General features: G+C 38.0%; 1 protein-coding gene across 1 annotated transcript; it reads right to left on the bottom strand.

The window, feature by feature from the left end:
• Positions 1–3665: 3665 nt before the first annotated feature.
• LOC126455907 (proline-rich protein 36-like) lies at positions 3666–25186 on the bottom strand. Its single transcript, XM_050091665.1, has 7 exons — positions 25116–25186; positions 18637–19077; positions 16810–17037; positions 8581–10573; positions 7204–7328; positions 6517–6594; positions 3666–3996 (listed from the first exon to the last, which is right to left on the bottom strand). Exons 1-7 carry the CDS (start codon positions 25184–25186, stop codon positions 3666–3668), a joined length of 3267 nt encoding a protein of 1088 aa, XP_049947622.1.
• Positions 25187–25485: the final 299 nt, after the last annotated feature.

Here is a 25485-nt window from a genome sequence, read left to right on the forward strand (position 1 = left end):
ATTAATGCTAACGAAAACGAAGAAACCGATGTATGCTAAGCTTGTATCCCGTAATGCAGTTAACCAATACAATTCGAATAAGGTTCGAGATACAACCCATATATATGTCATGTGAGGTATTCTGTGCTACCAATATTTCCATCCATTTTTCCCCTTCATTTGCCACAGAAATAATATGATGCAAACACACGATATCCTTAATGTGAAAATACTTGCCTTGATATATGTCAACTTTTTCATCTCTCGTATTTCTTTGTTTCTGGACAGTCATGTCAGCTCTTTCATCTGTGTGGTAAATGCTTTCTGGCCAATTCTGACTCATTGGTCAAAGCCGACAGGTTGTATCCCCTGCTTCGCTAGACCCCATTTTCCAAATACTACATGCTCTGTTTGATTAATCACATTCCCATCTGAATTTATCCACGTCTTTTTTGTGTATACATTTTGTGAGAAACATGTACTTATAACATTTTATGCAAAACTGATAGGCACCTTTAATGCCACAATTACTTCTTGCAACATGTAAAATATACTTGTTACTAGTAAGTTTGAAGTACTGTTCTTTTCCATTTTTTGCATTGATTTCCTTCCACTGTAATATTAACACAATTTTCTGGAAGTGAGTAACGTTTACTGTTGAAGTCTTCTTTTATGATTCCACATCATTTTTGTCTTTAGTTGGTGCATGTCTGTTTATAGTATATGTTCTCAAGATTTTTCTCGTAATTTTGAGTTACTTTATCCTTTCATTGACTTCTTGGATTTGTTTACTGTGTGTGTTATTCTGTCTTTGTTTGTTTGTTTTAATTATGAAACCTGTATCAAATTCATGTTTGTGGTGTTATTCTCATCATAAAATAACGTATCAAATCCATGCTTGTGGTGTTTACCTTACCATAAAATAGGGTATGATTACATGCAGGTACTCTCCTTCCCTCGACCATCTGTTTTCTTGAAATGCTGCCATCATTTTTTTAGTGAAGTCTGTTCTTTAATTATTTTACTAGCTGCTCCATGTGATATAAATTCTTAAGTTTACTGATCTCCCCCCCCCCCCCCCCCCCCTCCCCCTGCTCATCATTGTCTTATCCATGCAGCTCTGCAGATTTGCTCTCTTTACAGAATATTTGACTCCATACACAAATCTGATTCTGAAGAACATGATAAATTTAGATGTGGTTTCCTTCGTGTATTCTCTGATTTAATAAAAAATAAAAAACAGGTAACTACAAGTGAACAATCATTAATTTTGGTCAACCCTGGGTATTCTATTCCACAGTACCCACCATATTCTGTTTCCCCTGGTGAGATGAAATGTAAGCATAGCCATTTCATTTTCCGTTTGTTGTCATGTTTAACATATATTTCAATTTTTAATAACCTCACATCCCCAGATTTTTTGTAGTTTCATTACAGTCAATTTTTGTGATAACAACTTTGTATTTACGAGGTTGATGATGTTCAATAACAGCTTTAAGCAAGAAAAAAAAGAAAATTGCTGATCAGACAGAGCTACACAGCTGTCCAATTTGCTTTATGACTGAAAGTTACTGAGAGCTACTTTTGTTTTGTAGATTATTTTAAAATCAGTAAATATATGTCTTAGTGTATGCAAGACATTTCTGTTTCTCTGTTATCTGTTGCATCTGAGAAAGGGCCCACTGATGAATTAATTGTTCTTGTAGTCTTACATCTTTTCCTGCTGTGCAACTGTCCATTTTATCTAATAACATTTGCATTCTCTCATAGGTCTCTTTTCGTGTGTGTGTGTGTGTGTGTGTGTGTGTGTGTGTGTGTGTGTGTGTCGGGGGAGGGGGGGGGGGGGGGAGAGAAGGTTGGGAAGCACTCTTCCACTTACTGTGATCGTTTTTATAAAATATTCTCCATTAACATTTTAGGCCTCAAAATTAAATGCATGAACAGTTTTTACAAAATGCACACAGACAGTAAGATATTAACAAAATTACAATGCATCCAAACTCAGCACCAATGGTTTCTCTCATTATCAGCAGTAAATATGTTTCTAGCACAACTTTTCAATTAACAACTGGAACTGTATTTTTAAGTCATTACATTTGGTGATCTCTTATTAACCAGTGACTTTGTCATTTGCTTACCCTGTCAGGAGCACTGAACAAAATATCACATTTGCAGAGCTTGTAGTTAACAGAAAAAATATGTGCTTAATTTCCAGTAAGGAGCTCAACACTTAGTACTGAAGAGTCTGAACTGTAAGAGAAGATGTGTAGCTGTGTAATAAAATTAAAAACATTTTTGATAGTCAAGAAAGGAGTCTCGCAGAATGTGAAAGTTCAGTGACTATTGCAATTAATGACATTCATTGATGTTAACAACATTTTATTTTCAGGCAGTGAGCTCCTACTATAATTTAGTTTTCTTTGAGAAGATTACCAGTGTTCGTGTTTTCATGCAAAGAAATGTATGGTATTAACCTACATATACTGTACATTCTCTAGTTTTTACCTTATAAATTTTCTGCATCATAGCATGTGAAATTTGTTTATGTCTTTTTAATCCATCCTGACTTATTATATATACCCACTGACTTTCTCAGCTCTTGTTTCACAATTAATACTGGCACAAATATCTCAGTGATGTGTGAACAGGGATTAAAGCTTTGCGAATTGAGTGAAACCAACTGAGACACTTCTGTCAGTTGGAAAAAGAGATTTTCAGAACCTGAGATACACACAATAGGAAGTTATAGGAAATTTGATAAACTGCATCTTGTTCTGAAAGCATTACAATTTTCATGCTACAGTTGTCCTGTATAATTTCAGATTTCATAATAAAGTTATATCACAAGTCTTGGTGTGTAAGTAGTATATTATCACATTCATTAGCGTTGCTTTATTGTTTAATAGTTGTTTACAAACAGTATTTTCATAAGCTTCACTTTAGAACTTGTAGGTAACTTCTGGAAGAAACAATACCCAAGAATCTAATGTGAATACTGTAATGGAATAGATATGTGTTCCAGACTTGATGAAATAAAAAGACATATAAGTAGTAAAATAAATTTTTTATTGCACTTCTACACATATAAAATACATGAGTGAAGTTAAGTGACAGGTTTGGAATATAAATGTTATAAAATCATTTTACCTGTGACTACGTAAATATTAAAAAGATAAAAATATACTAGTATCATAATAAAAAGGTTAATAAAAACAGACTAGATACATAAAAAAGAGTATACACATACAATAAAAAATGGAACAGAAGGTATAAAGCTGCTTATTGTAGTATAATCAGTTATACCTCCTGAGTAACTACATGCATTCAAATAAAACAACTACATGGCCAAAACATCATTTTAAGTACATATTATTTTTCACCTAAACTAAATTTTATGTAGCATAAAGAATTGACATACAAAGACAAAACAGAATGGTGATGAACATTTTCTCCCTTCACATAGAAGTAGTCACAGACTGTGATAAGCTCTGTGCACTTAACAACACAGCACATTACAATATGCCATTTCACTCTTATGTCGGACATTTCTTTCCCATTGGGGAAAAAAAATTATTACTTATAATACAAAACTTATAGATAATAGAAAGATAATATGCAAGCAATGATGAAGACACTATCCTTATTTAAAACTGTCATACACCACTTTATGATAATGCAATAAGCTGTCAGCTGTCAGAGCTGCTCAGCGTTCTTGCTTCGTCACTTTTTATGTTGTCAGTTGTATGTGTAGGTGTTATAACTCGTCCTACATGGAATGCATTTCTGCCACGATATGTGCCTCTGCGTTGTCTACGACCTTGAGCAAGCTGAATGCATTTTTGTGTGTTAACATTGACAGCAGAGTCATGTTGGTCCTGCCCCAGAATTTCTGTGTTGGTATTTTCTTCCTGGCAGTGGAGTTCTGAGGAACTGCTGCATGGCTCCTTTGGTGAATCGTTTTTCCGTTGTTGTTCAAAATGGGTACTCTCATTTGATGTAGTCACAGCTGCGTCACTCCTGAGAAAAGAAATAACCATGAAAAATATGATCAATTTATATAATTTTAAAGATAATATATGATAATAACTACAGACAGATATGAGAAATACTGGTACATAGTAAATGAAACACGTGTGTACCAAATATGTAATCAATTAAATCTGGGACTTTAACCCTTTCTGCCCTGATATAATGCTGAAAAAGGAGAGAATAAGTTACAATCATGTGACACTTGCTGCCAAAATCTACACTGCAAGTAAAACTGTGCCTATGTATGTAATATTGCCCTTATCAAACAAGCTATCTCTGCATTATGTCACACTGAATAAATCAGCAAAATGGGATTCCAGATATTGTATGTAGCTGTATCATGACAAAAGACCATCTGCATATGAATGATAGTCAAAAAACCAGGAACAAAGTGTACTGCTCTAGAGGTGTTTCAATGGGAGTTGTGGTTTAACAACAAGTGTACGCTTCATCAACATGCTGATCACTGTCTTTCTCATTGCCGGATCAAGGTTTGTGCAGTTGCAGTTGAGTCGCTATTTTTGCATTGATAACAGCTCTTCTAACTGTTATGTTAACAACTACTATGTTCTGCCACTGACTTTCGATGCCGCAAATGACAGCAATTCTATGAAACTGTGTAAGCCACCAAACATTTCTGTAGTAATGTAATGATAGGATAGATATATTGTAATACAAAATAACTGGTCTGCATTGAGATAAAACAAAACTTTTGTTTTTCAGCCACAGGCATATATATTGAGGCAATTTTTGAACTGTATACAGGGCAGGATTCAGTATCATATACAGTGGCACTTTCTTTTATAATGTGAACAAACAGCAATGTGACACATTATTCGTCAATGAAAAAAGAGTACATAAAGCAAATTAGAAAACTAACATGAAGACATTTAATTAAAATTCTCTTTTCACTTAAGACAGAAAAAGTTAACTTCCAGGCAACATACATGTGCTATGTAATGACATTAAAAAAAAACAATATTATTAAAAATAAGCAATATTACATGAGATAACAGATAATGAATAATGTCACTATACAACTTTGAAGATGGGAATGTCTTTAAACATTACTTACAGAAATCTGAATGGACTATGCTGTTTTAAATTTGTTTCAATATATTGGAATATTATTGTGTCATATTTCTGAAATATATGAGGGCATGCAATACACTGCCCCTAGAATCCTATCACTTCCAATTTACAAGAAAGCAAGGATGAGTCACTATCGAAGCTACTGTAATGATAACAAATTTTAACAGGTGACTACTTGAGAAATGTTTACATTTATAAACAGTTCTTGCAACCTGGGTGAAAGTAATATTGCTAAAATGATAACGAAGTAGAACAGATGTGTAAAAGAGATCATCATTGCCTTAACAGATTTAGAAGCAAACAATTACCACCTACAAACTGAAGCATGATGAATACTTGACAACACATACAAATTGGGCAAATTAGAACATTTTCAATCAGTTTTTTGAGCTCTGCTACTGAGGAATTATTTCCTGAAATAAAAGGTATATTCCATAAAGGAATAAAATAAACTGAGTGGGGCTGAAATAGTTTTCAGTTAACACAGGGTTGCATCCATCTGGGAATAAGAACACTCACAAAATAATAATGGAAGCAAAACACACAGCATACCCATACATGAATTAGGTGTTGGAAGAATGGTGTTTCACTTTCAGACATGAATTCTTCATTGGAATACAAACCCAAAAGCTCTTTTGCAAGTGAATGAACAAACAAAAAACACACACACACACACACACACACATATCTTTTTATTGGTGATGTGGCTGAAACGGGCCTAGTAAGAAACACTGAAATTGTCTATGTGTTTGTGTGTGTGTGTGTGTGTGTCTGTGTGTGTGTGTGTGTGTGTGTGTGTGTGTGTGTGTGTGTACTGCTCAGTACTTTCTCTACACAGTAAGAGGTTGTTTTCTGCATCTATTTGTTTTCATTCCACTGCATTAAGTAATTGGAAGAGACCACTAAGAGAAAAGGAGAAAAACAAGCTTACAGGGAAAATATATGGTAGTATTGATGATGATTTTACTAAAAACCTATTCTTCAATGAACTTAAGAGAGGAAAAGGCTCGGTCAGAGAAATTTATTATGCTGGAGTTGAGCAGTAAAAAACTTTATGCATAAAATGAAGATGTTTTAAATGTAGATGTCGAATGTGGAAGATAAGAAAAACGACAGGAAGCAGCTATTGATTCTGATTTTTTGAAGTCTTGATGGCAATTGTAACAACTACGAAACTGACATAATGAGGGAAACAGCCAACAGAATTTGATCTTTTTAAGCCACACAAATACCTGCTAATCAAATGTGACAAGAGTGAAATGAGAGGAGAGAATTCATGGTACAGACACTTTACACTACTATAAATTCAACCACAGAAATCTTAATATCTGAGCTGGTACGAATTAAATTCATTATGAAGGCAAAAAAGGTTGCTGTACACATTGTTAATGCTACATAATTATTCAGGAAACTCACCTGACGCTGTGAGGAAGAGGATCAGGCATTTGCCCGTGACCATTCATGTTAGAGCACTGGTTCTGCACCCCAGAGACCCTGGAACAATTACACATGGACTATTAGGCATTGCATCAGAATAATGGATATCAGATACAATAAAACAAATTTACATTGATATAAAATATAGTTTGTAATATTAATCACTCAGTGGGTTGGCTAAATTTTCACTGGAAGTTCATCACAGCAAAAAACTGGCTACACATGGCACAGAGAAACATTTTTTTATGCAGAGAGCCAGCTATAGTTTTCTGTTTCATTATTAACTATTTCATATGTAAATTATACTCAGGGGCTAGGAGAAGATTATCATTATGACAAGACTGCATATAATTAATTTTCCATGTTCATGTGCTTATTTGCTCCTAACAAATGATTCTACTCTCCTTTCTACACATAATGTCTCATATATGTCCACATGTACAAAACTTTCATTGTAACTCAAAAATCAAATTTCTATTGTGTTAATTTGCCAGTGAACAATCTAAGACAGCTGGAGCCTTTTTAACAGGCCCCAAAATAAGATATATCTTATAAGTAAAAACTTTTTTTACATTGGTATTAATACCATTATGGGATCGTCTACATAAGGTATATAAATTATGTCTGCATTAGCTGCTGCATCGCTTACAGTGCTAGATAACTCACCTCTGCTCAGAGTCACTACCATTTAAACCTGGAAGTCTGGCTCCACGCCCCCGTATTGGCCGACCAACACTGTTAATAAGAGAACCTCCTCGACCTCGGCGAGATGGGATTCCCACTGGTGGTGGCTGAAAAAAATTAATGAAGAAAATGAATAAAACAGATCTCCTTAGGCAGGGATGAATATGACACTATGAAAGTGCATTGTATCAGTCAAATTATACAATTATATTGTTAAAGTCGCTGTTGCAGCTACCATTTTTGTAGTTCCTTTTTTTAAAATGAAACAAGCAGTGACGTATGACTCGGGTCAGGCACGCACAGTTTTAAATTTCTCCAAAGTAATGTGAGGATGGCACGTCAATGTCACTCAAATCTTTATCTAATCCCTTGATAGGACACTAAACCAAGGAAAGATTTACTGAACATTATGCAGGAATGTGCTTTGAACATGTGGCAAATAAGAAGTTGAATAATGGAAGCTGATAAAGTTGACAGTGATTAGTTTGGGCAACAGCTGAAAAAACTACCAGAGGAGGATAGAGGAAAAAATTTCAGAAACCCTAGCAAATCTCCAAGTACTAAACAAAATTGCCATGAAAAATCTGCTTAACTACTAATGATATAATTCTTGAAACTTCCTGGCAGATTAAAACTAAATGCCAGAGCCAGTGCCAGTGCACAGTCTGCTGCAGTGTTGATACAATTCCTAACTTAAATGCATGAAATGCTACTGTTGATTTACTTCTGAAGCTGCTACAGTTGATAAATGTTTTCATACTTTTCCTCCCATTCTTGAGTATGTCAAAAGAATATTCTTATACAACTCATGTTGATATGTAGGCCACATCTAGCTTGTAGATCAAGGAACACTAGAATTCTATGCGTAATAATTTAATAGATACTACATACTTTTATCAGTCAATGCCCACCCAATTTATTTATTGGCTGTACTGGTTTGGACTTACAGTCATTATCAGTAGCCTGTAAGTATTACCAGCAGCCCAAAATGTTTCTTGGCCGATGGCCAGATTATGGCAGGAGTGAACATATCCCCAAGGCTCATACTAACATAGTACAATAAGTTCACTCCTACGATACTCTGACACAGCCGTCGGCCAAGAAACATTATGCGCTGCAACAGTGACCAATAATGGTATAGTCAATTATGTGTGAGCAGTGTCTGGTACATACTACGTACTATGTGAGTCATGTAATCACAAACTGTAATTATAATCATTTTAATAACACAGAATCAAGCTCAATTTGTCAAATATGCAGAAGTGCCTTGGTTTTTAGCTGATCATCATGCAGCATATAAGATGATTTCTTTTATCCCTACTAAAAACAGTTTTCTATTTGCTTCAATAAGAAACTTACATTTGTCCAATTTTGTTTCCTGTGAGGATTATTAAGCATCCTCGGCGGGACCTGGTACTGTTCTGGCCAATGGGCACCATTCGCACGATACTGTTGAGCCGGGGCCGGTCTCGTGGGTTGATTGACTCCTTGTGCAGTGGCCAGAAATTTGATGGGTGGTGGCGGTCTCCGGAAGTCGGGTTGAATTGGTAAGGCAGGTGCTGTAGCTGACACCACGGGGGCTGGTGACCCGACCGGTGCCTGTCCACGAATCATAGCAGCTTCCACGTCTGACACCCAAGGCCTCAGCGGGCGAGGTGGTCTCTCTAGTCCGTGAGTCTCCCGAACTTCTGCTTGCCTCTCTTCAGCTTCAGGCGACTCTTCAGCTTCAGGCGATGCTTTGTGTGTTGATAGTAGACACTGCTCGTCCGTCATTGATTTCTGATTTTGTGGTGGGTGTAGCATTTGTTCTTGGTCCACAGCATTTTTCTGATGATTTTCCTCTGTCAAATCCTCAGGAACCGGTAAACGTGAGACCGGTGGCGTATGCTGCTCCACTCCCTGTTGTAACTGGATCACACTCTGCTGTTGTGATGTTTCTGGCACTGGATAGGTAACTGGTACCTGAGACTTCATTTGCAGCATCTGCTGCTGAGACACTGTTTGGTACTGGTGGTATGGCAGTAACTGTTGAGAGGGCACTTGCTCGTTTTCTGTACATGGAAATTTCTGCTGCTGCTGCTGCTGCAACGGTAGCTGCTGGTAGATGGTGGCAGGTGGGTAATGCTGAGATGCCAGTTGCTCATTCTTTGTAGGTGGAAAATGCTGTTGCAACTGTGGTTGCTGCTGCATGGTTGGGGTTGGGTACTGCTGCATGGTTGGGGGTGGGTACTGCTGCATGGTTGGGGGTGGGTACTGCTGCATGGTTGGGGGTGGGTACTGCTGCATGGTTGGGGGTGGGTACTGCTGCATGGTTGGGGGTGGGTACTGCTGCATGGTTGGGGGTGGGTACTGCTGCATGGTTGGGGGTGGGGACTGCTGCATGGTTGGGGGTGGGGACTGCTGCATGGTTGGGGGTGGGGACTGCTGCATGTTTGGGGGTGGGTACTGCTGCATGGTTGGGGGTGGGTACTGCTGCATGGTTGGGGGTGGGTACTGCTGTATGGTTGGGGGTGGGTACTGCTGCATGGTTGGGGGTGGGTACTGCTGGGATGCTATTAATTGCTGTGGCTCATACTGTGTGCTCGGTGGCTGGTACTGCATCACATATCTTTCCTGGGACACAGGTGGCGTCTGGTAGCTCGGTGTCCACTGAAGTGGCACGAGCGTATGTTGCTGCTGAGCCACTGGTGAATGTTGTTGCAGCACTGGTATTTGGTCACCATCTGGCGTCTGATGCGGATACACCCCTTGTCGGCCTTGCACCATCGTTTGCTGCTGTAATCCAGACAGGTGTTGCTGATTCACTGCTAACTGAGGCTCCACAATTTTTCCCCCCTGCTGCTGTGTTGGCCGCGGTTGGTAGGGTGGTGCTGGATAGTAGTTCATCGGTGTACTCTGCGATGATGGAGGGCAGTAAAATGGTGGTGATGTGGCATACCTTGCAGGGTTGTTATGTACATTGGGATAATTGTAATAGGGTGAAACTTCACTGGGTCTCAGAAAGATTCCATACATTGCAACATTTGGCAAAACACATTCTCCATGTGTGGATGCAGTTTTTTGGGTCGTGGGTGGTAAATTATTTGGATAAGGATAATTTTGGATACTTTCATACGGTACTTCAGATAATTGAAACGTTGATGGGTTCACATCAGTACTCCAATGTTCTGGATTTGAAACTGATTTATTTGGATGGACAGTAAGTCCACATAACAAATCCATATCTGGAAGGTTGTTCTTATCTGGGAGAGCATTACTGGGTGAATTTGTAGTTGTTGGAAATTGTGAGGAACTGTCTGGTCCAGGCTTGGAATCGCTCGCTATTGGTACCGGTGTTGAGGCTCCGGAAGACCTGTAACAGAGAAAAGTGGCTTTGTCTCATCTTTCTGCTCCATTGCTGACTCAAATGTGCACATGCTCTGATGAAATAACTATCACTCTGATGAAATAACTATCACTCTGATGAAATAACTATATACCATTGTTTACTGTGTACAAGTGTTGCACAAAATTGATTACATTGATGTGAGAATAAACTGAACTACTACATTTCATACAGGTGTGAATTCCATGATGAGATTTGGTGTGAAAAATTAGCACAAATTAATTTCATTTTTTCCCTCCACTGAAAGTGCTACATATAAATAAAACATATTATTTCCTTCTTCAGGGAGATTCAGAAGTGTGCAGCGGCTATGGCAAAAGAATCAGTTGTAGCAAGAACAAGATTCACATCCTGACTTAGACTTTCTGTGATTATCTCAAAGCACACCTAGCAAACACTGAAATGACTCACTGAAAGAGACTGTAGAAAACGTGCTGCTCCATTCTTATTGAACTGAGGTCATATTCAACCTCCAAAGGTGTCATTTTTGTCTGTATATCAAACACCTATCTTTTCTTTCATTTCTTTGTTTCTATCTTCAATCCCTTCTATTTTATCACACAGTTAGCCATGTGTGAAGGAAGTGATCTTGACATGATTTCCATATTTGTAGTGAAAACATGGAATCTAATTCCATTTTGCTACAAGCTTAAATCTGATAAGAGTTGTATGGTGTTAAATCAAGATCTACATGTAAAGATTATATTTCGACTTACGTTAGGCCTGAAAATCATCTGCATTCAGAGCTCAGAGAAGAGATTAAGTTAGTAGGAAGAAGAAATAGAAAAATAATGCTATTCTCATCAAATAACCGTAAAACTGTATCAGCATGGGGAATACCTATTGAAAGTACAGTAGAACCCCTCTAATCCGATCTTGGATGGTCCGTCACTCTGGTTAGCCCAACCATGCTCAGGCTTGTGAGCCTGTGCTGACTTTTCACTGACTGGATGCCTGTCGGGCCATTGTTGCAGTGTCTATCGCTGTGCATACAGTTATACTGTAGGTTGTTGTGCAGTTTTATCTTTTGTTAGGATTGAAAAATGTCATTGTTTGCTTTATTCCGTGTTCTCTACAGCACTTATTACTGTAGAGTCATTGTGTGTATAGTTGTCTGTTTTTCAACATGTCTGGATTCAAATGTAAACACATAACTCTTTCACTAAATGGAAAATTAGCAGTGCTACAAAGACTGAACGAAGGTGAATTGCTCAAAAAAAATTGCAAAGGAACTGAATGTAGGTGTTATGACAATTAAGGATTGGAGGAAGAATCAGAAAGACATCGAATCCTATACAGTTACGATTGATGGTGAAAACACTCTGAAGAATTGCAAAACATTAAAAAAGCCCAAACTTGAACTGGAAATGGAAATGAGCGTTTGGCGTCATTGGCCGGGAGGCCCCTCGCGGGGCAGGTCCGGCCGCCATATCGCAGGTCTTATTACATTCGGCGCCACATTGGGCGACCTGCACGCCGGATGGGGATGAAATGATGATGAACACAACACAACACCCAGTCCCTGAGCGGAGAAAATCTCCGACCCAGCCGGGAATCGAACCCGGGCCCAGAGGACGGCAATCCGTCACGCTGACCACTCAGCTACTGGGGCGGACAAACTTGAACTGCTTGATAACACATTGTGGATGTGGTTTTCTCAAGAAAGAAGGAAAGGAACTCCAATACCCGGGCCAATTCTTGAAGAAAAAGCGATAGTTTTGCAGAAAAAACTGGAAGCCAAAGGTAAATTTGCTGCCAGTGAAGGCTGGATTCATCATTGGAAAACTCGTCATGGTGTCCGATTTGTTTCTATTTCCGGTGAAAAACTATCTGCTATTGCAGCAGTTGCTAAGGGGTTTTCTGTTAAGTTTCAAGAAATTGTAGAAGAAAATTTAACTGTTACTCTGCCAAGTGTATAACATCAAGGAGACAGGGCTGAACTTCAAAATGTTGCCACAAAAACGCTCGCAGCTTCAAATGAATCTGTGGTAGGAACAAAACTTATAAAAGATAGAATAACAGTTATTCCTTGTAGCAACACAGATGGTACACACAAGCTCCCCTTGTTCATCATTGGCAAATCTAAGAAGCCATGAGCATTCAAAAATATAAACTTATCTTCCTTGCCGGTTTATTACCGCAGTCAAAAATCTGCTTGGATGGACTGCAACCTTTTTAAATCCTGGTTTTTCAATGAGTTTGTGCCATCGGTCGAAAAAGACTTGAAGCAAAAAAATCTGCTTGTTCGTGCTCTACTGCTGTTGGATAACGCACCATTACTTCCGTCTGAGGAAAATTTGTAGAAAGGGGACATAAAAGCTCTCTTTCTGCCTACTAATGTGACCTCACTCATCCAACCAATGGTTCAGGCCATTATTGAATGGTTAAAAAGGCGATGTCGCAGAAAGTATATCAGATCAATCTTGGAAAAATCTGAAGGCGGTCATAACTTATTTGAGGCAACGAAATCCCTGAACATCAAAGATGCTATCTACAAAATCGCTGCAGCATGGGATGAACTGAAACCCGGCACACTGTGGAAATCGTGGCGTAAGCTTTGGCCACAAGTTATGACTGAAAATGAGCATACTGAAGATGAGCAAAACACGCACTGGAAATTGTTAAAGATCTACAAACTCTGGAGCCGAACGTCCCTGCCAATGAAGCTGAAGAGTGGATCAACAAATGTGACAAAGACTGTGACACTTTTGAAGAGGTCAATGACGACCAGATTGTTGCCGCTATTAGCCAGAAAACTGTGAATGAGGACGTGGATGGTGAAGACGAACCCCCCACCCGGATTTCACACAATGATACATCGGGCAGAATCCAACTTCAACTCCAATGGACGTTTTGTGGATTAAAAAATGGAGGGACACAGCAGCTAAATCTAGAATAACATCTGCTAAACAAAAATGTATCACTGACTTTTTTTCCAAGTAATTTGTTTTCGTTTTTAGTGTAAAAACAATGCATACAGTATAATCATTTCGTAGTTTATACATACAGTAGTTTATTTCTTTGTAAAAAAATTCTTTTTTACATACAGTGCATAAACATTTTTTAGTTTACAGTATATATCGTTTATATGTTATTAAGTACAGTACAGTACTGTAGTTTATTTGTCATTTTTCCTTTTAAAACCAATACATATTATAATTTGTGTAGACGTTTTTTAGTTAATATATTGTTTAACACTGTGTAAAAAACATCCTTTTTGTATTACTGTAGACGTCTTTTAGTTGTTTAATTTTTTGTACTAAATGTCTTTTTATATTTTTTGCAATAAATATTAGATTTTTCGGATAATCCAACCTTTTTTTCATTCCGACCATGGTCCCCGTCCTGAAGGTAACAGATTAGAGGGATTCTACTGTAAATATATTTTTGGTGAGACTCTTAGTGCTAAAACGAATTATAGGTACTACCAAACAGGAAAAGAAATCTAAATTTTCAGCAATCAAGCAAATATGCTACACAGAATTACAGATCTGACAAAAAAGTAAACAAAAACTAAATTGCAACAACCAAACAAGCTCTATTAGTCTTAACAACACACAGTTGAAAATAACATGTCTGTTTTGAAACCGCTGACATTTTTTCTAAATAAAAGTACAATATGTATATATACACTAGGCAGAACAGACACCAGTTAACAAATTTCTTTCCCTTAGGAGCACATGCTTCCGAATTCATTTCATTTCATTTCATTTTTTTTTTTTTGGCCTGAACAGTTAAGCATGTGAGTATGGGGACAAATCACTCTCAGCATAACAGTTGTTCATCGATGTTGTCATGTATAATGCGTTCTGCAATTGTAATCTTGCTGCTCTGCAATGAGTGTGTGTATTATTGTTGTTATTGTTATTATTATTATAGAGCCCTTAAAAAGTTCAATCCTGTTTGTAAGTTAATGTTTCTCTTGATATGAACTCTTTTAAGAATAGAAGGTATGCAGTCAAATTTATGTTGCAACACATACTGTACTAAATGTATAGATATAAAGGGAAAATATTATATCATGTGCCAAAGAATAATCCGTAACAGAATACCAAATATACTTACAAAGTATTACATCTAGCAAATGCTTGCACACCTCTGCTAAACATAAAATGTTTTTGTAATTCACAAAAATCATTGCCCCCTATGCTAGCCACTTAAGTTAATAAGGAAGATGACGACTTCTTAACAGAAACGACATTCCATCTAGTTTAATTCTGTGATTTCATATCGACCAAATGGTTGGTCTAAAAGATGGGCAACATATACTTCATAGTTAAGAGATAAAAACACATATTACAGTCATGAGATACAAAAGTGCACCGTAACAAATTGGTCCTAGAAATGTTAGTCTATCACAATATAACAACCCTTGTGATAACAGAGCAGTATTTACTTGATAGTCACCAGAACAATAATAGCTGAATGATGGCTAATGGACCATACTAAACAAAAATTGTACTTGAGTTTTAACTTTTGGAATTATTAAAAATTCTAAGCTACTCATGGGGTGGGAGCAGGAATTAACAATGAACTAACAGACCAGACTGTATGGGGCCAATAAGTAAGAAGACAGAGCTTAACATGAAGAAACAAACAAGAAAGAAATGAATAGAAATGTAACCCTAGAGGAAACAAATAAGAATGAGCAGTATAAATGAATGCAAATATTCAAGAACTGAATAAACTGAAGGATGGGAGGGACCTAGTGCACTTAACCCAGTGGATGGAAACAGCACAGCCTATGATGATGAACTAGTGCATGTCACCTAAGTATGGAGATTCTGTTGTTGGGAAGGAGGAACTAGCTGATCCCTATGATGAAAAAGGCAACCGAGTTCCTGGTGCTATGTTCCACAAAATGTTAAGCAACATGATTCTAGATCTTCTTTAAATAGACACTCTGTCTATGCCCACATGTGCAGAGCCACACACTCTGGTAGTCACACTATCATAAGACACCTGTACCATACACACAGATCAACTGATTGATCACACATGTACTCTTACATATAACTCTACCATTCTCTTCATTCACATGTTGGACCTATCATAAAGTTGGAAAATGTGGTATTAGCTGCCTAATGTAGGACAAGATTCACGATGCCATGCATAATTTATCACAATGGAAAGTGTCAAAGGCCTAAGAACAGATGTTCATTGAAAAGCACTTGATTTTAGATAGGATGTCTGTCATATCCAATTTAACCATTGATATGTATTAAGTGTCCCAACCACGAATTATATTGTCTTCTATGGTTCCACTGTTGCTTTACAGTTGTAAGCCCATATCTGTCCCTTCATTACTGCTTCAGCTAACACACTGATAAGTTGTGTTGTCATACATGCAAGTGAGCAGCAGTAATGTAAAATAACCTGTGAGCTAGTCAAGAAAAAATGTACGATGGGCAAGAAAATGATCCAGATTCTGAGCTAGTGGCACACACCCACAATGATGCATTTGTCTACGAGACAATTAGCAATCAAATAAGCTGTTGGCTGTGATTTAATGCAACTCCACTGTTTAATGCTTTGAATGTGTCTTTACTATGGGGTAACACTCGTACGTGCCAGCACACTGATAAGTTGAAAGTTTATTGTATTATTATGTAATTAATCAGTGATTTCGCTCATGTAATGTAAGTTTATTTCATTAAACTGAAATTTTCTTTGTACATATTTACCTTGGTAACCTAAAGACAGTTATTCTTTGCATGTGTACAAAGTATCTCCCCCTCCTGCTAGTGTTATAAAAACCAGCAGGAAGTCAGTCTCTTGGTGCAGAAGCACAATTAATATTAAAAACCCCAGAGTCGGATTATGCATATTTTCTTGCTTTTCAGTATAAATTCTTCCTTTCTGTGTAAGAGTTCATCTGGTATTTTTTGAATATAATAATCACAGTATCCATTATCTAATTTTTCTCAGATCTTTCTCCCCAAAAGTCCTAAAAGATCAGTCTACATACATGTTCATCTGGACAGGGCTGGAATATAAAATCACAATATCTAATCTTATGTGAAAAGCATAACAGCTAATGGAAGAGTGCTATGAGTGTGTGAACACTCAAAGGAATATGCAGTAATTCAAAGAGATTTTCAAAACTCTGCAACTTGTAACTAATTTTGCAAAAAGTATGTGCATCCTCTACCCAAATAATTTTTCAGTGTAATAAGAAGGAAATGCCTGCAATAGTCACTCACGGTATGTAATCTATCTGCTGTTGACCAGTGCTGGGTTGTGGGCAGGCGTCAATAGGCTCTTCACAGAGGGTAGATGGAGTGCTGCACGTTTGAGTCGGCATACCCTCCTCTTTGCATCCCTCCTCATTTTGTTCTACCCTCTGGTTGCTAGCATCGGATGGTACTTCTAAGGTTTTTACAGTTGAATCAGCAGCATTCATGTTTTCTTGATTTGTGGTACTCACTTCCCTGTAAAAATATAACAGTTTTCATTACTTTTTATTCAAAAATGTAGCATCAGTCTCCTGAAATTACATTGCATATAATAAAACCTCTTTCCCCACATGCTTAGCATAGTACACAGCATATATTTGTGAGTTTTGTGTAACAGATTTGGGAAAAGAGTTTTCTGCAATTGCAATAACAATGTTGCCAGTGGAAATATAAGAATCAAACATAAATCATAGATGTTAAACTTTCTCACAGATTATACAGGGTGACTCTGTGATGATGTTACAAACTTTCAGGGATGATGGAAAAGACCCAGTCAAAAACTGTAGGTGAAAATTGTTCTGATACCTCTGACAGCGGTAACACCATCTTGAAATCTCCCTGTATACAGTGTTTCTAACCTAAAAAGTTATGAATATATGCAGCATCGTGTGTTAAAAAACAAACTATGGATGTTTACGATGTAATGAATTTTTGGTACACTGGTGGCATGAACAAAAATTGAATCCTGCTTGATTCCAATTAACCTCCTGTAACAGTTATCACATTCATAAATGACAGTATGAAAAAAGAAAAAGTCAATGAACTGTCATGTTATGTTTGTTTTCGATCATGGGCCATCAAACAGCATGTACATCTGCAAAAGTGGAACACCTCCCTTTGTTTGTTGAGACATTGCAGAGTTACTCTATCCAACTGTCTACACATTGTGTTGAGTAGTGAAGCTTCTGTGTTGCTCAGTTGAATATACATGATGGGCATGTGTAAAACCAAGGCATAGCATGAACTTAACTAGAAAACATTGAGAAAGAGAGGGATTTTTGAGTATTTTGGTATTACTGGGAGTGGAGGAATCGTTGCAAGACAGATGACCCCAGTAAATACACATTGTTTCCTGCCCTTTGCCAAATTTAGCTGGGAAAGAATACAGCTCCCACAGTAACACACCATTGTAGCAGCTATTGTGAATGCATTGTTGAGTACAGTGAACTTCAATAAGGTAGGGCTTATCAACTGCCCCCCCCCCCCCCCCAATAAAAAAATCACTGTCGTTATGCTTCCAGCATCCCATGCAAAAAATATCAAGTTATATTGTGTGTATAGTAGACATTTATCATGAAGATAGGCTGCAGCTGCAGGTGATTGATCATGTCCTTACACCTCCAGAATTACACACAAAATATATTGTGAATATAGAAGAGATTTCTCTTGTCTGAGCACTTAGTGATGGTATGCAGGATAACTAACAGTATCAAAAGTGGAGTCAGCACGTAGAGACTGGCTACTGTTCTAGGTAGAATGTTACATTTTACTCTCAGATAAGAACGAGGTGGACAGAGTCTATTTTTATTTACATGCCAGTACTAAATATTTTTAATTGGTGCATGAAATCATTTTATTTGTCAATGGAAATGATATTTTACAAATTATTTTATGTAATATTCAATGAAAAATTGACTGAACATGTAACGATAGCCATGTCAGCAGATATGTCCAGCAAGTTTGAGTTTCTTTTTCTTACTTTGTTAATTAATAGCTCAAAAACATATATAGCAAATTTTCTGAAAAAAGTGAGATGTGTGTACACAAGGCTTTATTGGAAGCTGGTGTACTCACGTGTGGTGCTCTGGCTTAGCAGGTGAATCCTGTTGTGTGCAGAGCACAGATGAGTCCTTGTTGTGGTGCTGCACTGTTCTGGGAGATGTCGTAGCTGACCGCTGCTGCTGTGGTGAGTTGGGATCCTGTCGTGAACGGCGGCGGCGGCCTCGTGTCTGCAACTCTCGGGGTGTTGGCCACTCTTCAGGAGACAGTTGCAATGTGCCGTTCTGCTGGTCTTTCTGTGGCTGGAGCACAACGTGGTGTGCTTTTGTGTTTTGTAATGGTGGCAATGTGGAGGTTTCAGACATCGCCGGTGGTGCCTGCAATGGCACTACTGGTTTGAACTGACCCTCACCACCAGATGTCGTATCTGGGCACACAGGTGCTGCTGTCCCCTGCTCGTATTCTTCCAACTCCTGCATTGCTACTTTCCGCCCCTCCAGTGCATCAGATGTTCTCCTGTTGACATTATAAGGCATTACTTAAGGTGTTCTCATTACGACATGAAAATGTCATTGAAATTAAGGTAGACATTATAAATGTTCGTAGCCCAAACCACAGAGTAGTGATATACCAGATGTCTCTCCTTAAGAGTCATCACGCACATCTTCTCTGATGTTTTGGCAGATATTTGCAATTTCTTTTTTGCCTTGCGTTGTGGACTCAGCCCAAAAAAATACTGCTCATCACATCTTTGATTGCAACACTCAATGTCCACAGAAGACAGTAGTCTGTTTGTGTTACAATTGAAATGAAGTTTAAAGCAGAATTTCACACAACCATTCGATGGAGAAGTCAACAATTAGTTTAGTGTGATGTTCACTTTTTTCAGTATTTATTAACAGTGACAGTAAAATAGGAAGAATAACCAGTACACAAGCAGTGAATCACATCCAGCTCTGCCCTGCTAACACCATGCAGCAGTACTACTCCCTCATTGCCGGGGTACTGTTTTACTGTCCCTATTAACACATATGATAAAATAAACATTGCACTAGGCTAGTTTGGGACCATTCTATTGAAGAGCCACATTAAGTCTTTTAAAAATCATTTTGTTTGTAATGTAAAACACAATGGCAAATAGTATCTGCTTGGGATGACTGCATCTACCCATTACAAAACTGGAATTACACATATCTGCCAAAACACAAGAGAGGATGTGACTGACATGTCTTAGGAGAGGCACCCCTTATACAGGATGAACACAATGTGCTGCGCATGCTGTCAAAATCAAACCTAATGATACGAAATGTCATCAAAACATTGTTTTTTTGCTGATAAAACATGCCCACCTAAAAATGAAAATAGTTAAAGAAACGAGTTCTTCACCATGTTACAAACAAGGGAAATGAGACAAGTTTGATACAATAGGGCTAATGTATGTAACTCCGTGGTTATACATTCCTAAGTCAGCAGCTACATAAATGTGATAGTATGGGGGTGCGCTGCCTGCCTGTCTCTTGAAGGTACAGTAGAGCGTTGATTATCCGAACGTCGGTCAACCGAACGACCGCTTAACCGAACTGTGTACTCGCTCGCACCTGTTACTCTCCCACCCTACCGTCCATCATCCCCCTCACTCCCAAACCAAGTTTCCCACAGTAGTCGCAGCACTGGGCCTCCGCTGGCTGAACATTGCTTCTAATGGGGCCTTCACAAGGCGCTGCTGACCGGCCAAGCCGCCAGTTGCTGTGTTTCAACAATCAGCACACTTCTGTCGGCTTGGCACTGGCAGTAGAAGTAGCGGCAGTATCAAAGCTGTTCATAGCAATAGCTGCGCCAGATTAGAGTTGAGACGTGCCGCTCCGCACAGTTTGAAGGATTGCGCGCCCCCAAGAAGAGGTTCTCACGGTGCAGACAGTCACATGACCACTTGTGTGCTGCTGCGTGAAGAAGTGAAATTGATGATACAAAATGCTTAAACATAAACGTGTTGTCCTTTCTATGAGGGACAAGTACGAGATTATTAAAAGGTTAGAAGAAGGTGAATCTGCAACCACTTTATCCAGTGAGTACAAGATGGGGAAGTTGACAATTACGGATATAAAAAAATAATAGACGAGCATAGCAAATTTTATAGCTATGCCTGATTCTACTGATGGATCAACAAGCCTTAAAACAGATCTAGATGATGCTGTTTACAAGTGGTTTACACAAAAGAGATTGGAAGGAGAACCTATCTCAGGTCCCATTCTGTGTGAGAAGGCAATGCAGTTTAACGAAAAACTTGGAGGGCCTTTGAACTGTAAAGCGAGTATGGGCTGGTTAAAATGCTTCAAGTCAAGACATGGCACTCGTGAGCTTACAATACAGGGAGAAAAAATGTCGGCTGATTCTTCAGCAGCTGATTCTTTCAAAGTCAGGACACCAAATCATGCAGGACAGCGAGACTGTAAACGTCGTCACTGATAAAGATGACGCCACCAGCATCTCATCAATCAGTGCTCCAGAAAGTGAAGATGAAAGTATACCAACAGCTTCTGAGGCTTTCACTCATTTAGATACTGCCTTGCAATGGTTTGAAGCCCAAGATGAAAGTGACCAGTTTCAGATATCTCTAATGAAAAAAGTATGTGACTTAGCTGCTCGTAAGCGTGTAGACTTGCTTAGACAGACAAAAATAAAGGATTTTTTTAAACATTAATTTTGTATACTGTGTGTATTGTTCATGCAAAATGTGTCTGCAATATGTATATATTTTTGTTTAATAAACTGTGCCACATACTATATATTCCTACTGAAGTTGCCTTTGTATGTTACTTTGTAATACTAAAAGAGATGCCTGTTTTTATGAATAAATTTACTGTACAGTACTTCTTTTTGGCAAATAAACATGTACAGTTCAATTATCCGAACAAACCAGTTTTCCAAACACCCATGTCCCCCAATTACTTCGGATAATCGACGCTCTACTGTATTCACATTCAGATAAGGTCAACATACAACAGCCTCAGTCATTTCCTGTGGATTACATAGTTCTCCAAGAAATTATATTTATTTTAAAGTACTCCTGGCAGAAAACAGTACTAGTAGTACCTTTGATGGGCAGAATAATGTGTGTTATTAATATTTTGGTTTCATTACATATCAACAGAGAACACACAGAAAAGAATAATATCATCCAAAAAATTAATCATTGATCTGCTGTTTTTCCAAATTTGAGGATGTGTGATATTTTCACATTGGCATTCTAATAAGTCATTTTGCAATGCTATCCCAGCATGATATTAAAAGAGAGACTCAGCAATGAGATTAAGTATAGCACCAAACCTAGAAAATAGCAGTCACTACCTATTCTTTCCTCTTAAAAAAAAAGAAGAACAAAAAAATAATATCTGAGATGTGACATTTGTCACACTCAAGCGAATCTCTCTTCCTTTCTTGAAGCAAAGTTCATTCCAGGTATTGAATGGAAATTGTTAAAATGTTTATGGATTGTGTGTACCAAACCCACAACACTACTGAATGGAATATGCCTATACTTGCATTGCAACTACACTCAGAATCTTCTGGGTAAACCTTACGTCATACCATAGCCATCTGACTCTTGGGGTAATATTTGTGCTGGTGACAAATATTCTGTTTTCATGCATCTGAATGCTCACTCCATGGATATTCCTCTTTCATAACCTATTATATCCTGGAAGTATAATGAGAAGAGTTGTCACAATCTCTTGAAGCTGATATCAATCATGTCAGTTGCCCCAAACATTGACTTCTGGTGGAATAATCATTCTGACTATAGCCTAAAGTGTGAAGGAATCACATTTCCTTCATAAGTGATCTCGTCCAAGAGATATTTTCTTTTAGAAAAGGGTACATTGCTACTCACCATATAGTGGAGATGATGAGCTACAGGTGTACACAACAAAAAGACTGCTGACACACATTCACACAAACTCAACTGACACCCACATGACCACATGTGATATTTTCTTTTAGAAGAGGGTACATCGCTACTCACCATATAGTGGAGATGGTGAGTTGCAGGTCCACACAACAAAAAGACTGCTGACACACATTCGTGCAAACTCAACTGACACACACATGACCACATCTCAGTGCCTCACAAAAGAACACAGCCCCTCCATGTCCTCCACAGTGATCCCTCTTGCTGTTCATACCCCTTATATGGGCAAATCCTAGCAGGCCTGGTAACAATACTAAGCAAGAACATTAATGCATTCTGATTGCCGTTCTACCTGGCACAGAATTGCAACTCTAATCATTTAGATGCCCATCAATGGTGCGTGCTTGTATGAAGTTAAACAGACATCTGACCATGTATGTTGGGTACTTCACTCTTTTTAATAGGGAGTGTAAATTAAATATTAACTGCCAAGAGCTTCGACTTAACAACTTCACCTCAAAAACCAAATATCATGGCTACAATGATCAAGGCCTAGGTCCAAGTAAAATTATAATAAATAAAAAACCAGAAAATAGAGTGTGAATGAATTCGTCTTCTTTGTGAATATCATCTCCTTATGCTCAATTACATTAATGAGCCCACATATAGAACACTGAATAAAAAGCCAAGGCAAGAAACCCTAACAAAGTTCCACAAAACAATGTCAGTACCATTTTCACTTTATAGCACTGAGACTTGGAAAGTAACACTGGAAATGAATGAACAATACAAACCATGGAAATGAGAACAATCAGTATTTGACAAAATAATTTAATTGGATGGATAAAACATCTACTCACCAAGCGGCAGCAGAACACACACACAAGAGAAAGTTGCTATTAGGCAAGTCTTCGGAGCCAGTGGCTCCTTCCTCAGACAGAAGGGTTGAAGAGGAAGGAAGAGGGGTGAATAAGGAAAAGGACTGGAGAGGTCTAGGAAAAAGGGCAGATTTTGGGAAAGTCACCCAGAACCCTGGGTCAGGGAAAGACCCTTTTCCTAGACCTCTTCCCCTTCAACCCTTCTGCCTGAAGGCCACTGGCTCTGAATGCTTGCCTAACTATGAACTTTCTCTTGTGTGTGTGTGTGTGTGTGTTATGCCCCTGCTTGCTGAGAAGATTTTTTTCTATCCAATTGAATTAAACTGCAGAAATGAGGTTTCTAAGAAGGTATGATATGATAAGGGATGCCATAAGCACACAAGAACTAGGAAAAGCATAAATGAACACATCAAGCAGTATAGAAATAAGGAGAGGTCATATCACAAGAATGAAGGAAAATAGAACGCCCAAAATTAAAATGGACTATCAACCAGTACAGAAAAGATCACTATGTAGACTGAAAAACTGGGGGCGGGGGATCAAACAGAAACTAAACACAGGCACTGAAACACTGATACAGTACGTTGGATAAAAATCACTGAGGGTTTGAAAAGATCAAATTAAATTCAGTTTTGCCCCATTAACTTTTACACTTTAGATGTATGGTAGGTGTTAGCTCGAATGACAAAAGAAAGTATTACTGGTAGTCCAGAGGCTATCTATCTTCCAAAACCAGTGATAAAAAGATCTTACATTTTGACTTACTTTCAGTTTTGTCAATTTCATTGTCTCGCTCAGATTTTGAGATTGATCTTTGCAGTGAGTTCACAACTTTCATGAGAATGCACAGCCTTAGGGACACCTACATTGTGTAATATAAATATGACAAACTGCAGCTTTCAAGAACTTTCACTCATGTATTTATATGTCTACTAAACATCTTGTATATTATGATGAAAAAGTACAGATACAGATGAAAACATAACAACAGTGATATACGTATCCTATTACATTTTTTTAAATTGGACACCATTGTCATGTTGAATAAAATTTAAGATACTTTAAGCTTTTCACTAACATTACATCACAACTTAAAACATTGGAACACAAACTTGTTGTTCATGAACATCACTAAATAAAGATTTTACTTGATGTATGTGTGATATATGTTACATTTTTGTCACATAACAATAGCCAGGAAAGGGATCACTCTCATATAAACTACATGGGAAACGTAAATAGATAAAACTTAAATGTAGGCTCTATTTTAACCAGACTTGACAAGTTTTATCTTATTTTGTACTGAATGTTTTACATGGGAGATAATGAATGCACAAATTATTCAATCACCAAAATCAATTCATGAAATGGGCTAAAAATCCCATGTGCAAGGCAAACTGCCATGCATGCTATTTCTCAATGACAAAACTGTCTCCACATGGATAAAGGAAAGATATAAAGAAGCATTATAATTTTTTGCAGCTTACATCAGAATGATGCACCTGTGAAGCATGTATTGTTGCAAATTGTAAAGATGTTAGGGCTTGTGTTCCTTAGTGTGGAAAAACTTTATAATAGTATCATACTTCAGGAGACATGCGTGGTTCACAGCACAAGAAACAATCATTAACCTGTCAGAGATTCCCCTCTTGTTGTGCAATTACTGAACAACCCTACACACTTGCCATTATTTAATGCATCTCAACACGACCAGCAATGTCGCATATTTGAGATGAAGGAGAGCTCAAAGCGACATGACGTGTACTCACCATGGCTGTGTATTCTGCTGCCCCTGCTCACAATTGCTCTGCTGCTGCTGACGTGGCTTCGAGTGATCCATCAGAAATATCTGCAACAAACTGTACAAAATTATCTCCTTGCAAAAACTAAGACACTTTAGGACAATAATTTTCAAGTAAGCTAACATTAATATTAAAAATTACTTGCTATACTGCTCAACACAACAATACTGATACCTGTAAGTATCATGACAGCTGTGTACAGACCAAAAGACTTTTCCCAAGGTGTCAGGATTCACAAAACAATGGATTAGTAAAGCAAATAAGAAGTATGGTCATCATGCCACAGGGAACAGTTCTGGGATAAGTGTGCAAGAGCTGCAGCCCGAACACTGAATTC

The sequence above is a fragment of the Schistocerca serialis genome, chromosome 2 (genome assembly GCF_023864345.2).
Source record: "Schistocerca serialis cubense isolate TAMUIC-IGC-003099 chromosome 2, iqSchSeri2.2, whole genome shotgun sequence".
NCBI classification, from domain to species: Eukaryota; Metazoa; Arthropoda; class Insecta; order Orthoptera; family Acrididae; genus Schistocerca; species Schistocerca serialis.